At 48.2% G+C, this 13511-nt stretch overlaps 1 protein-coding gene across 5 annotated transcripts in view; it reads right to left on the bottom strand.

The window, feature by feature from the left end:
- Positions 1-13511, bottom strand: part of SYNDIG1 (synapse differentiation inducing 1) — a 104454-nt gene that overhangs the window by 47412 nt on the left and 43531 nt on the right. For all 5 annotated transcript variants that reach the window (XM_043884782.1, XM_043884787.1, XM_043884783.1 and 2 more), the window contains exon 2: positions 5730-6287. In XM_043884782.1, the coding sequence (XP_043740717.1) occupies positions 5730-6209 (480 nt within the window). In that variant the 5' untranslated portion in view covers positions 6210-6287. The remainder of the gene's footprint in view (positions 1-5729; positions 6288-13511) is intronic.

Below are 13511 nucleotides of genomic sequence, written 5' to 3'. Positions count from 1 at the left end.
ACGGATGAGAGATCTGATCAGTGTGAGCTTGAAAAAGTAAAAAGGTTTTATTTCCTTGGCATACAAATTCAATCTGATGCCCCAATCCTTCTGCTTATCGTAAAGTATTTCAGAGGAACATGATGAACGATCCTCTTGTGTTCTTATGACAGATGGATTTATTATCTCAGAGATTCTCCCCTCATCAAACGGCTATAATTACACACTCCAGTGCCTTTTACTGGCAAATGTAAGATGAGAATATAAAGATATTGATTTTTACTTTTTAAGAAACATGCTGTGAGTCCCACATTTAAATGAGAGTTCCCCTTGACACAGAAAATGAAAACAGTAAATGGCACACTACTATTCCGATCATGCTTACATTGCACATGATATTTTTGAATTTGTCTTTGGAGATTGTCAGTATGTAGGATGCCCTCAAAATATTTATTCCATAAAGGTAAATTTAATTTCCAGATAGGAAGTTATTCACATAGGCCTGTTTACAGAAAGAGGAGTTTGGATAGCACTAGATCAGATGTGACTACAAGGAGAGTTAAGACAGATCTTCTGATCATTTTGAGTGATTTTCAGATCATTCATCTAAGGGTGAATGATCCGCACTTACAACCATAAGAAACTGGGATGTCTAAATATATTTTTTTATTTATGGAAAGACTGAAGGCGGGAGGAGAAGGGGATGACAGCATGAGATGGCTGGATGGCATCACCGACTCAGTGGACATGAGTTTGGGTAAACTCTAGGAGTTGGTGATGGACAGGGAGGCGTGGCGTGCTGCGGTCCATGGGGTCGCAAAGAGTCGGACACAACTGAGCGACTGAACTGAACGGAACATACTGTCTCAAGGGAGGAAAATGAGTAATTAAATTCCCTAATGCTTTAAGTGGATATATGTCAGATTATTTAAAGATAATTAATTTGATTAAGATTCTTAACCTAAGTAAAAGCCATCTGTGGGCATATTCTTTGTCCACATCTAGTGCCTGCTGGAAAACACGCACAGCACTTCAGATAATATCCTGTAAGACTTCTGGTATGACAGAGCCAGGAGGCAGGCAAATCCTGTCCCTGAGAAATGACTGAAGAGAATTTTCAAAACAGCCTTCTCGGAGGGCTCAGCAATGACCCCGGGTCAGTGATAAATGGAGGGGTTTTGCTTACAACCACTGCTGAATCCTGAGTCAGAGTAGTGTGAGTCTGTATATGTATGTGAGACAGCAAAAGAGACACAGATATAAAGAACATGGACTCTGTGGGAGGAGGCGAAGGTGGGATGATTTGAGAGAATAGCATTGAAACATGTTTATTATCATATGTGAAATAGATGACCAGTCCAAGTTCGATACATGAAACTGGGCACTCAAAGCCGGCACTGGGACAACCCTGAGGGATGGGATGGGGAGGGAGGTGGGAGGGGGGTTCGGGATGGGGGACACATGTACATCCACGGCTGATTCATGTCAATGTATGGCAAAACCACTACAATATTGTAAAGTAATTAGCCTCCAAATAAAATTAATTAATTAATTAAAAAAAGAATATTATAAACAAAATCATGGAGTATAAAAAAAAAAAAAACAAAGAATAGTGTGAGTCTGGTTGTTCTTGCCCTGAGCTCATCCAGACCCACCACCAGCTTGGCCATGAAGTATTTCTGCTAGGGAGGGGCTCCTCTTGGAGACCAGATTCTCTGCTGCTAGATGGAGCTGAGTGGACTAGGGAGCATAGGGTGGAAGCTCCTTTCCCAAGCTTTCAGTTCTCCCACCTTATGGCTCTAGTCTGTTTGGGCCAAGTGGCAGATAGCTGGGTGACCCAGGAATTTAACAAGGAGCTCCTGGAAAGGAGAGGACCGCGGTGCCTGGGAAGCTCTCCTCACATCCCAGTTTGAACTGAACAGGAAATGAAAACACAACATATCACAGTTTATAGGAGGCAGTTGAAATAGTGTTTGAAAGTTACAGCTTTAAAGACATATATCATACAGGAAGAAAAATCTCAAAGCGATAACTAAGCTCCAGCCTAAAGAAACTAGATAAAGAAGAGCAAATTTAGACTATAGGAAACAGAGAGGAAAATATCATAAACATCTGAGTGAAAATCACTGAAATGGAAAACTGAAATGAAGGACAAACCAATGGAACCAGATGAGAGATATATGAAAAGATCATCAGAATTTATAAACCTTTGGCTAGGCTGAGCAAGGAAAAAATGGAAAATCACCAAAGTAGGCAGGAAAAAGAGGAGACATCACCAATTGCGCAGAAAGTAGGAAGATTTAAGTGGACTATTCCGGACAACCTTACGGTGACAAGTTAGGTAACTAAGATAAAAGGGGGAAAAAAATCCCTGGAGTGGCACAAATTACTAAAGCTGAGTCAAGATGAAAGAAAAACCTAAAGATTTTCTTTCAAATCATAAGGAAATCAGGTCTGATCAGTAGTAAAAAAAAAAAAATCTTCCCACAAAGAAGAGCCTGGGCCGAGGTGGCTTCACTGTGAATATGAATGACAATCTGAGAAGAAAAAGTCCCAGCGCAGGGCAGCATCTTTCAGACAGAAGAAGAAGGAACACTTCCCAACTCATCCTTTGTGGCCAGTGTCACCCTGACATCAAAACCAGAGAAAGACACAAGAAAAGAAAGCTGCAGTTGTCAAAGACCAAGGGTCCTCATGGACACGGAAATAAAAATCCTTACCAAGTTGTTAGCACGTTGAATCCAGCAATATTTAAAGAGGCGCAAACACCATGGCCAATTTATCCCCAAATATAAAGGATAGCTTAGTATATGAAAGGATAGTTCAACATGTGAAAGTCAATTAATGTAATAGGTCATATCAATAGGATAAAGACAACCCCCCAACACATATGATGATCTAAATGGACATTTGGCAAAGTTAAACACCTGTTTTTTATATTAAAAAACTGTTCAACCACATCTTGACAAAGGCCACTTTCTACACCTGATAAAGAGCCTAAAGAGCTTGGTCATTCATTTGAGGGTCTGAGCACTGCCCCTGAACCAGGAGTGAAGGAAGGAGCCCCACTCACCACCTCTGTCATCACTGCGTGTGAGGGTCCAGCCTGGGACAGCCAGGCAAACCAACCGAACCACATCCTGCTTCCTCATCCCACTCCAGATTAGCCTCTCCCAGCCTCACAGGACGTGAGATTGTGTTCAAAACACTGCCTGCTTTTTTTCTGAGTGATTTCTGTTTCCTCTGGGTCCCCTCTTCTATTTTTGTTGTTCTGTCTCATTCTCGCTTTGGGGTTCTCGTCCAGTGTTTGCGCGTTCTCCCAGCTCTTCTGTGTGTGAAGAAGCCTCTGCAGGTGCTACCTGTAGTGTGAAATCCTATCTCTCCCGACAGGTTTCCGGGACTTCTGGTTTTTCAAGGGAGGGAGGTCCAGCTGAGGGCTCAGACGTGAGGAGGCAGCTGTATCCGAGACAGCTGTTTGGGGACCACGCAGGCGTCTGGAGCCAGCAGAGGCACCTGGGAGCCCTGCAAGCTTCTGCCTCTCATGTGCAGTGTCAGGGACAGAGCCTGCTACCTGGTGTGGCTGCTGGGGTCAGACGGGATGGTGAGAGGAGGGAGGGAAGATGCTCCCAAAGGATGCATCTCCTTCCCCTTTCCTCCTGCGTCACTGGTTCCCAGTGATGACATTCCATGGGCTCTCTGACGGATGTGCAGACTTGGCTTTGTCACAAAGGGGTGGCAATCAGCCTTTCAACACGCAGCGAGGCCCTCCAGTCCTGACCTGCAGCCACTTCTTTTCACAGCTTTAAACCCGAATTTGACATTTTGCAGAACTGCTTTATTAGGTGTGCCTGCATCTCTCCGTTTAAATTTGTCTGTGTGACAAGGAAATGTGATTTCCAGCAGTTGGGGTCCTGGAGATGAGGTTTAGCTGTTGTGTCCGGGAACCAGGAGGAGGCCCCAGGGCTGCAGGGCCCCAGCCTGGTGATCACACACCTGGAGAATGCCCAGGGCTCCCGAGGTGGCCTGCTTGGCCACCCTCCATCCTTATGCACCTCCAGAGCCCCCCAGGACTACTCTCTGCTGTGAGACAGTGCAGGGCAGATGCTGTGGCCAAGGCCCCTCCGTGAGATGCTTTCAATGAGCTGCACATCTGCTTGCTAACACCGCCGACCCCAGACCCCAGAGGACGCAACCACACGAGCTCCTGCAGATGCGTGCCCGGGGAGCAGACCTATCTGCACTAGGACCGCTCTGCTGCAAGTGCAGGGCGAGCCCGATCAGGCAGGAGATGAGGGCAGAGGGGAAGCTCCTGTGACAGACCCTGCTCCTACCTGGGCAAAGCTCTCTGCAAACTGTGATTTCCTGGAAACAGAATTGCTCTGCTGTAGACCCACTGATGCTATGGCATTCCCCAAGGATGCAAAACCATGTTTTCTCTCTTGTCTGAAGTAGAGCTGCTTCCTAGGAAGAGCCTCAGGTCAGTGTGGGCTGTTTTTTGTTTCATTCACAATAGGAGCACGACTGTTCTCATTCCATTCAGTTCGACGATTAAACAGTGATGCTGAGCGGTCTGCACCCTTGCTCTCTGGGGGCTGCTGCCATCCTGGCCCCCGGTTGATATGTTCCTGTCCCGTCACCCTGAGCAGCCCCTTGCACACCGACTTTGGTCTTGGCCACATGACTTGCTTGGGACGGTCAGATGTAACGTGTGTTCCACGCACAGGCTTGGAGAGCTCTGGCTTGCTGGACTCATGTGGCCGCCATGTGATGACAGGTGTGTGGGCCTGTCTCCGGGGCTAGTGGCCAGCCCGCATTCTCAGGCTCAGGCCAGTAGGGGAACCCGGCAAGCCCAGTGGAGCAGCCTTCTTCCAGCCATCCCCACAGCCATGAAACGACTGCCTCCCAGCCTGGGTGCTGGTCTCCTGGGCTCAGAAACCTGTGGCATTGCTCTCACCCCGCCATGGGGGCAGCTGTGCGGCACAGCATGGCCAACACGCATGTTTTTAAGAGTGTGATCCCACGCCCATGCCTGCCCTGCGGAAGACGGGACTCTACAATAATTCAGCTTGTCTGCCCCTTATGCTATCAATTTCAACTATTTCTTCCAGCCGGTTTTAGGTTTCAGCTGCTCCAACAATCCTTAGTAAACACTCCAGAATGTCAAATTAAGAAACCACATGTGGCAACCAAAACATCCCAACTTGTCCCAAAGTGTGCACTTCCAGGCTCGTGCGGAACCTCCTTCCCCTGGGGGCTTTGGCCAGTGGCCACTGTTCCCTGGGCCAGGAAGAGTCCCTGGATGAGGGCATGGCAACCCACTCCAGTATTCTTTCCCGGAGAATCCCTTGGACAGAGGAACCTGGTGGGCTACCATCCATAGAATCGCACACAGCTGAAGCCACTTAGCACAGTACAGCACTCTCCCCTGTGGCCGGGCGGTCAGCAGAGACCCCCAGCCCCTTGAGCTGCCAGCACGGTCAGCCCTTAAACACGTCTTAGTGCCATCCTGATGGCCTCGACCTTGTGTCCCCTAAGCAGAATCCCCGCTGAAGCCCTAGGTCCCAGTCCTCACCTCCTTCTCCATCCCTGTATCTCTCACACAGATTCTGAGTGAAGGGTGCCCAGGAGGCTGCGGTTTACTTGCACTTTCGCTCACTGGCTTCATGTCCTGACTTGCACCGGCCTGGCTCTCGTCCCCCCAGAGCCCCACATCCCACTCCCGACAGCCCGTGACAAACACACGCTCTGACCTCCAGCTCCTGGAACTCTTCCTCCTCCTCCACGTCGTAGGATAGCGTGTGGATCTTGATGTCTTCGGGCGAGAGGTCGATGAACTTGCCATCGGGGTACTCCAGGCTCTCCTTGGTGGGCGAGCGATCCTCGATGAAGGTGGTCTCACAGCAGTCGGCCGCCACGCCGTCCCCCCAGGGGCGCAGCACGCTCTCCGAGTAGAGGATGAGGTTGGGCCGGTAGCGGGACTCCATCGACTGCTGGAGCGTGCTGGGGTCCAGCAGCTGTTGGAGCGGCTCGTTCCTGGTGCCGTCTGGGCCAGCTGGCGCCACGCTGCCCACCACCCGGCAGCTCTGGTACTGGGGAGCAGGGTACACGGACACCAGGCCATCCCGGCTCTCGGCCACCAGGCTCCTGGTGTTGATGAGGCCGTTCCTCTTGCCAGCCTCGCCCAGCTTGCCGTGCACCAGCCCGCTCTTCTGCTCCACGACTCCAGCCATGGTGCTGTCCTCCCGGCTGGTCGTCGGGCTGGCGGGCTGGACTCGAGGGTCACGCCCGCCTCACGGGGCCCATTTCTCCTGGAGGAGGAAGAAACGGACATGAGACAAGGAAATCACACCTGAAAAGCTCATCAGTCAGACCCTGATTGTCCCAGGGTGTCCTGGTCGCTGGGGTGAACGGTCACTGATCTGAACCCACTTACCCTCATGGTTTAGACAGGTTCGGTGGGGGCAGTGGCCAGAGGGAGGCAGAGATAGACCCTGTACATCTTTGGACAGACTCTGCTTCCCAATGAAGGAGGCTGTGCAGGAATTAGGACCACTGTCGCCCCAGAGAACCCCAGGATTTCAGCTGACTCCTGAAACCCACAAGCAAGCCCACCCACACCAGGCTTGACCACGGGACAAGTGGGGCCATTCATTCAACTCTCCCAGGCTCCTCATCCCAGCAGAAAAACTCGCACCAAGGAAGAGAGGGCTGACTTACAAAGATCTTGTGACTTAGTACTAATGGAACAAAGGAATAAAGAATTATTTTAGCTTTTGATCTTTTCAAATAGATTTTCAACAAGCAACCAAACTACAACCTCTTGTGAATGAAATTTTGACTAGAGGGATTTAAAAGCTCTATATTCTAATAAATTCAAGATTTTTGAGTAATGTATTTTTATCTTTATATCTTCAGATGTTTTGTCTAGTATATCTTAAATATTGATCTATTTTATCTTTTATTTTTCCTTAAGAACTAAGTTGCTTTTGCATATAACTTACCATAAAATGCTTTTGTAGGATAAAAACCAAAACCAAAAATGCCCCACACAGATTTAGAAGGTAAGTGATAAGAAGACCTACATGTTAGCGCTGTACATGGACTAAGCTCCCCAGCTAAGGAAATCTTACATGCACATTTTAGTATGTTCTACACACATGTTAGAATTATTCTGACACTCACACTGGCCTTCAGCAGGGTCACAGGAAGTGGACTGAAAATTTCCCTGTCTCAGTGGTGCTCGGCTTAGAGAAACACCTGTGTATCTGGAATACAATTAAGAATTCTTCTAAACTATTTCCCTCTAGATCACGTTCTGTTCTAGAGTTTCAGATGTTAAGAAGAAGACACCAAAGGTTACGATTTTGGGGAGACAGCTTTTCCTCTTTGCAAGTTAATAACTATTATGCAGTACCATTCCATCTTGAGGCTTTTGCTGTTCTGGTTTTCTGGGAGATTTAAGAATTGTCTTACATTATAACTGCTTTGTTTGGGGGTAGCTACAGGAATCTAAGGTGGCACTAGTGGTAAAGAACCCGCCTGCCAATGCAGGAAACATAAGAGACTCGGGTTCAATCCCTGGGTCAGGAAGATCCCCTGGAGAAGGGAATGGCAACCCACTCCAGTATTCTTGCCTGGAGAATCCCATGGATAGAGGAGCCTGGGGGGCTACAGTCCACAGGGTCACAAGGAGTTGGATACAACTGAAGCGACTGAGCACGCACACGCACAGGAATCTACAATTTCACACCGAGCAGAGGAGGAGAGAAAGAAGACACCCTTGCGATTAATGGGAAAATAGCAGTTTAATCACGTCGACAGATGACTGGTCGAGGGCATGGTATGCACTGAGAGGCGTGCGTGTCACCACTTGACACCGTGACACGTTTGAGAAGTCCGAACACAGTGCCGGCTCTGCTGCTGGGCCTCTGAGCCCTCAGCCCCGGGGCCCAGTAACAACCAAGAGCTAAAACCAGGAATTCTGAGCCCCTGCGAAGCACGTCCTATGTGTGAGCGTCACCTCCACACCTGGTCACCCTCCCAGCTCCTCCAGGTGTTTCTGGTCCAAACATCCAGCCTCTCTGATCTTCACCCTTCCACAGAGAAGCTGACGGGCCCATCGTGCAGGGCTGGATGTGCCACCAAGACCAGAAAAACCTTGAAGCTCAGATCGGCTTCTCAGACTCAGCTCCTTCTGCCAGGATCTGCAGTGAGTATCTTACAAATGATATGTGGTTGCATTTGTTTAAATTCCTCTTCTTGGATGGAGTCCCTTGTTCCAGCGTAGCCAGTGTGACCCTCCCTTTTCTGGTGTGTTCCCGGCCAATGGGCTCCGGTTCCTCTTATAGCTCCTGGTGTATCCTTCTCTGCCAATGTGACAGCTACTCAACATCACCACCTCCTCAGCCCTGCCCTGCCCAGAGCCTGAGACAAAAGGACCACAGTTCCCTCCCTGTTCTTGCTCTGGTATACAGCCAGTGTTCAGTGAATGTCTGTCAAAAGTAACAGTCTCAGGGGTTACAAGACTGGACTAACCCTACTTAGGGATCTCCTTGCCGTGTACCAATCCCGAAATCAGTTGAAATCGTGGCATTTGGAGGCAGGCACAGCTTATGTCTCCACCACCCAGAGTCAGCTGAGAGCCTGCAGCATCAGCACCCCCTGAGATTCAGTCAGGAAGGTGGAGTCTTGACCTCCTAGAGCTACTGACTCAGATCCGAATGAACAACACAAGGGCTATTTTGCACTTTTTAGGGAATGCTCTCTAGTGAATTGCTGGGAGGAATATCAACAACCTCAGATATGTGGATAATACCACTCTAATGGCAGAAAGCAAAGAGAACTAAAGAACCTCTTGATGAGGGTGAAGGAAGAGACTGACCTAAAATTAAATATTAAAAAAACTTAAGATCATGGCATCTGGTCCCATCACATCATGGCAAATAGGAGGGGAAAAGGTGGAAGCAGTGACAGGTTTCCTCTTCTTGGGCTCTAAAATCACTGTTGGATGGTGACTGCAGCCATGAAATTGGAAGATGATTGCTTCTTGGCAGGAAAGTGATGACAAACCCAGTGTGTTAAAAAGCAAAGAAAAAGAGAAAAGATGCTCCAGCAAGGAAGAGAAACAGGTGGGATTTGAACCAGGTATGTCTGACTCCAAGCTGTACCATCTCCTTGCTCAGCTGGAGTGACACCCACGCATCACCCAGAAAATTGGGGAAGCTTGTCAGACTGTGGACCCCACCGTCAGCCCTCACAGCTGAGGGGTGCATGCTGTTTCAGGGAGATCCCAGTTCTGTTGTTCTCTCATTTTAGTTGGTAACTTCATTCATTAAAAAAAAAATAACAACATTATTGGGATATAATCTAGAGACACAGGTTCAATTCCTGGGTCGGGAAGATCCCTGGGTTAGGAAGATCCCCTGGAGGAGGAAATGGCAACCTGCCCCAGTATTTTTGCCCAGAAAATCCCATGGACAGAGGAGCCCATGGGGTTGCAGAGAGTTGGACACGATCCAGCACACATGTGCCAACATCATAATGTTCACCTGACTTTTTTTTATTTTTAAAACTAGTTTTAAAATATTAATTGATTTATTCGGCTGCACAAGGTCTTAGTTGCAGCACAAGGGATCTTGGCAGTGTCGTGTGGGCTCTTCCGTCACAGTGCACGGACTTGAGTTGTGGCACACAGGCTCCGGAGCGCGGACTCAGTAGTTGTGGCACATGGGCTTAGTTGCTCCGCAGCTCGTGGAATCTCAGCTCCCCGACCAGAGATCGAACCTGCACCCGCTGCATCGCAAGGCGGATTCCTAACCACTGGACCACCAGGGAAGGCCCCACCTGACTTTTAAAGTGCACAGTTCCCAGGCCTGTAGCATACTCACAGAGATGTGCAGTCTTCCCCCCATCCATTTCCAGAATATTTCCATCACTTGTTACACAGCAAGCACTGCTCTCTCCCCCAGCTGCTGGCAGCTGCCAGTCTGCCTGCTACATGTATGGGTTTGATTATTCTGGGTGCTTCACATAAAAAGAATCATGCATGTGATGTCTGTGACGGGCTTCTCTCACTGAGCATCATGTGTTCAGGGTGCACTGGTGTGTCCGTGGCAGTGTTTCGTTCCTTCCACGGCCGGGGGGGTCATCCGTTGTGTGGCTGCACGGCATTTTGTTGGAGGGGGTGGTTGTTCTCCTTGAGATCCTATGTAATACTGGATTAATTACGACTGCACCTCTTCTGTTGAGTTGTTAGTACAATAGAGCTTTCTTTTTCTGGCAAATGCGCAGTCAGAATGGAGATGACTGCATTAGTCGCTCAGTCGCATCTGACTCTTTGTGGCCCCATGGACTGTAGCCCGCCAGGTTCCTCTGTCCATGGGGTTTTCCAGGCAGGAATACATGAGTGGGTTGCCATTTCCTCCTCCAGCGGATCTTCCTGACCCAGGGATCGAACCTGGGCTGCAAGCACTGCAGGCAGATTCTTTACCGTTTGAACCACAAGGGAAACCAAGTCAGAATGGAAATGTCTTCAAAACAGAACAAAGCAAAATGAACTCTCAGCTGCGCCTCTGGAGTGTGTGTGGGAAAGGCATTTCACGTCTGGCCCCAGAACATGGAGTGACAGATGCCCTAGAAGTGTGGAGAGCAGAGGCGGGGTCTCCCCCACCTCAGCTGGACCAAAGAAAGCCCATGAGCAGACAGGCCATGTGACCTGCTGACGGAGGGCGCACCTCGGGCTGAGCCTGCCTCCTCATTGGACAGAAAGCTCCCACCCCAGAGCAGCAGGGGCTTCAAACAAGGCGGCCAGGACTGCGGCCCAAGCCTCCATCTCCCTCACCAGAAAAAGGGTCTGAGCGATGCTGAGCTCTGTCTGAATCTGGCCCCACCACACACGCGCACCACCAGGACCCTTAATTATGAATATGGCAGAATTATACATGAACCTCTCCGTGGAGAAACTGGGATTACATATTCCAGGTTATGTTTGTCTTAACCTTGTTTCCAATACTTCATAAAAGTGTTGCTCTGAGGAAGTAACTCAGAAAAAAAAAAATCTAAAGGAAGTTTTGAGAACCAGAGTAGTAAGTGTAATAATTTCCAGAGGTATGAGCAATGAAGTAAATGCAAGTGAAGAACTAAACCTTCTTCCTATGAGTTGTCTTTTTCTCTGAGCCTGTAAACAATTCTAGATTTTGAAAAAAAATCTATCTCCCCACCTCCTTTCACTCACTCCGCATCCCCTGGAAGACAGGAGCATCTGCACTGTTAATGTGTGTCTATTGGGGGAGCAAGGAATTTTGTAGAGTAGTACTTGATGTCTGTGCCTCTGCAGCTGATTAACACCCTTATCTGTGCCAGATTTTGTGCAGCAAGAGTCACATTTAACACGTAAAACTACCTTTAGAGCAGCATCTTTGAATCAAAGGAGAACAGAGCAAACTAACTAGGCAGTCGATGGGGAAAACAAAACTAATTAGCAGATTCGTTTCGCACGATGCTTGGGCCCTATGACAGGCCTGGATTGCTCCTCACACAATCTGCCCTCACACGGCTCAATCAGCAAAGCGTTAGGAGGGCACCAGGTACGGGGTCTTCCCTAAACCCCAACACTGTCAGACGCCTCTTGTGTCAACAGTAATACTTCCCTCCTGCTAAGCAAATAATAGATGCATTCTCACCAGTGCCCAAGTGTCGAGAGAAGAGATCTGCTTGCAAATCCTCATTAAAACAATTAAAATCTGCCTTTAGCATAAACACACACAAAAGCCTGTGATCTGGCAGTGGAGAAAGTTAATGAAGCATTAGAACCAGATCGGTTATTGTTATTTAACGTTTAAATGGCACATTACAATTGCAAAATGCTGCATCACCCAACTCATCACTTCGGGTGGTTGGGGACTTCCTGATCACACAGCTGATTCAGACTCCTGTGGGGAGCCAGGCTCTGTCACAGCACCTCTGGGAAAAGCACAGGAATCTGAGCCTGATTCAAGACTGTGGAGAGGCAAGGGTGTGATATCAGAAGTGTGTAAACCTGTGTATCAAGGACTCTGCTGTCTGTGAAAGTTGTGCTAACTTCCTTTAGCTCTGTGGGTCTCTATCTCAGTCTTAAGGAAGATGTTGTGGGAAGAGTCTTCCTTTCCAATAGTACCTCCATGTCTACCTTCACCACCTCTAGCTTTTAATCACCATCATCTCCACCATCACCATTACTACCATCATTATCATCTCCACCATCACCACCATCACCTCCACCATCACCATCACCACTATCATCACCAGCTCCATCATCACCACCATCTCCACCATCACCACCATCTCCACCATCACCATCACCACCATCTCCACCATCATCACCAGCTCCATCATCACCACCATCTCCACCATCACCACCATCTCCACCATCATCACCATCTCCACCATCACCACCATCTCCACCATCATCACCAGCTCCATCATCACCACCATCTCCACCATCACCACCATCTCCACCATCATCACCATCTCCACCATCACCACCATCTCCACCATCATCACAATCTCCACCATCATCACCATCACCACCATCTCCACCATCATCACCAGCTCCATCATCACCACCATCTCCACCACTACCACCATCTCCACCATCATTACCATCATTACCACCACCACCACCATCACCTCTATCATCACCATTTTCACCATCATCATCACATTACCACCACCACTACCATCACCAGGAATTGGCAAACTATACCCCATCAGACAAATTCAACCCACAAGCAAGAAAGATTTTTTTACATCTTTAAATGACTGAAGATAAGAAGTATATTCCATGATACGTGAAAACTGAGAAATTAGAAACTCCTCTGTCCATGGGATTCTCCAGGCAAGAATTCTAGAGTGGGTAGCCATTTCCTTCTCCAGGGGATCTTCCTGACCCAGGGATTGAACCCAGATATCCTGCACTGCAGGCAGATTCTTTACCACCTGAGTCATCAGGGAAGCCTGTTAGTATCCATAAATACAGTTTTTTTTTTTTTTTCTTTTTGAATTTTTTTTTTCCAGTGGGTTTTGTCATACACTGATATGAATCAGCCATGGATTTACATGTATTCCCAATCCCGATCCCCCCTCCCACCTCCCTCTCCACCCGATTCCTCTGGGTCTTCCCAGTGCACCAGGCCGGAGCACTTGTCTCATGCATCCCACCTGGGCTGGTGATCTGTTTCACCATAGATAGTATACATGCTGTTCTTTTGAAATATCCCACCCTCACATTCTCCCACAGAGTTCAAAAGTCTGTTCTGTATTTCTGTGTCTCTTTTTCTGTTTTGCATATAGGGTTATCGTTATCACCTTTCTAAATTCCATATATATGTGTTAGTATGCTGTAATGTTCTTTATCTTTCTGGCTTACTTCACTCTGTATAAGGGGCTCCAGCTTCATCCATCTCATTAGGACTGGTTCAAATGAATTCTTTTTAATGGCTGAGTAATATTCCATGGTGTATATGTACCACAGCTTCCTTATCCATTCATCTGCT

This window comes from Cervus elaphus, chromosome 23, assembly GCF_910594005.1.
Source record: "Cervus elaphus chromosome 23, mCerEla1.1, whole genome shotgun sequence".
NCBI lineage: Eukaryota > Metazoa > Chordata > Mammalia > Artiodactyla > Cervidae > Cervus > Cervus elaphus.
Note: the sequence above shows the minus strand (reverse complement) of the source record. Positions and strands in the feature narration are given on the sequence as shown.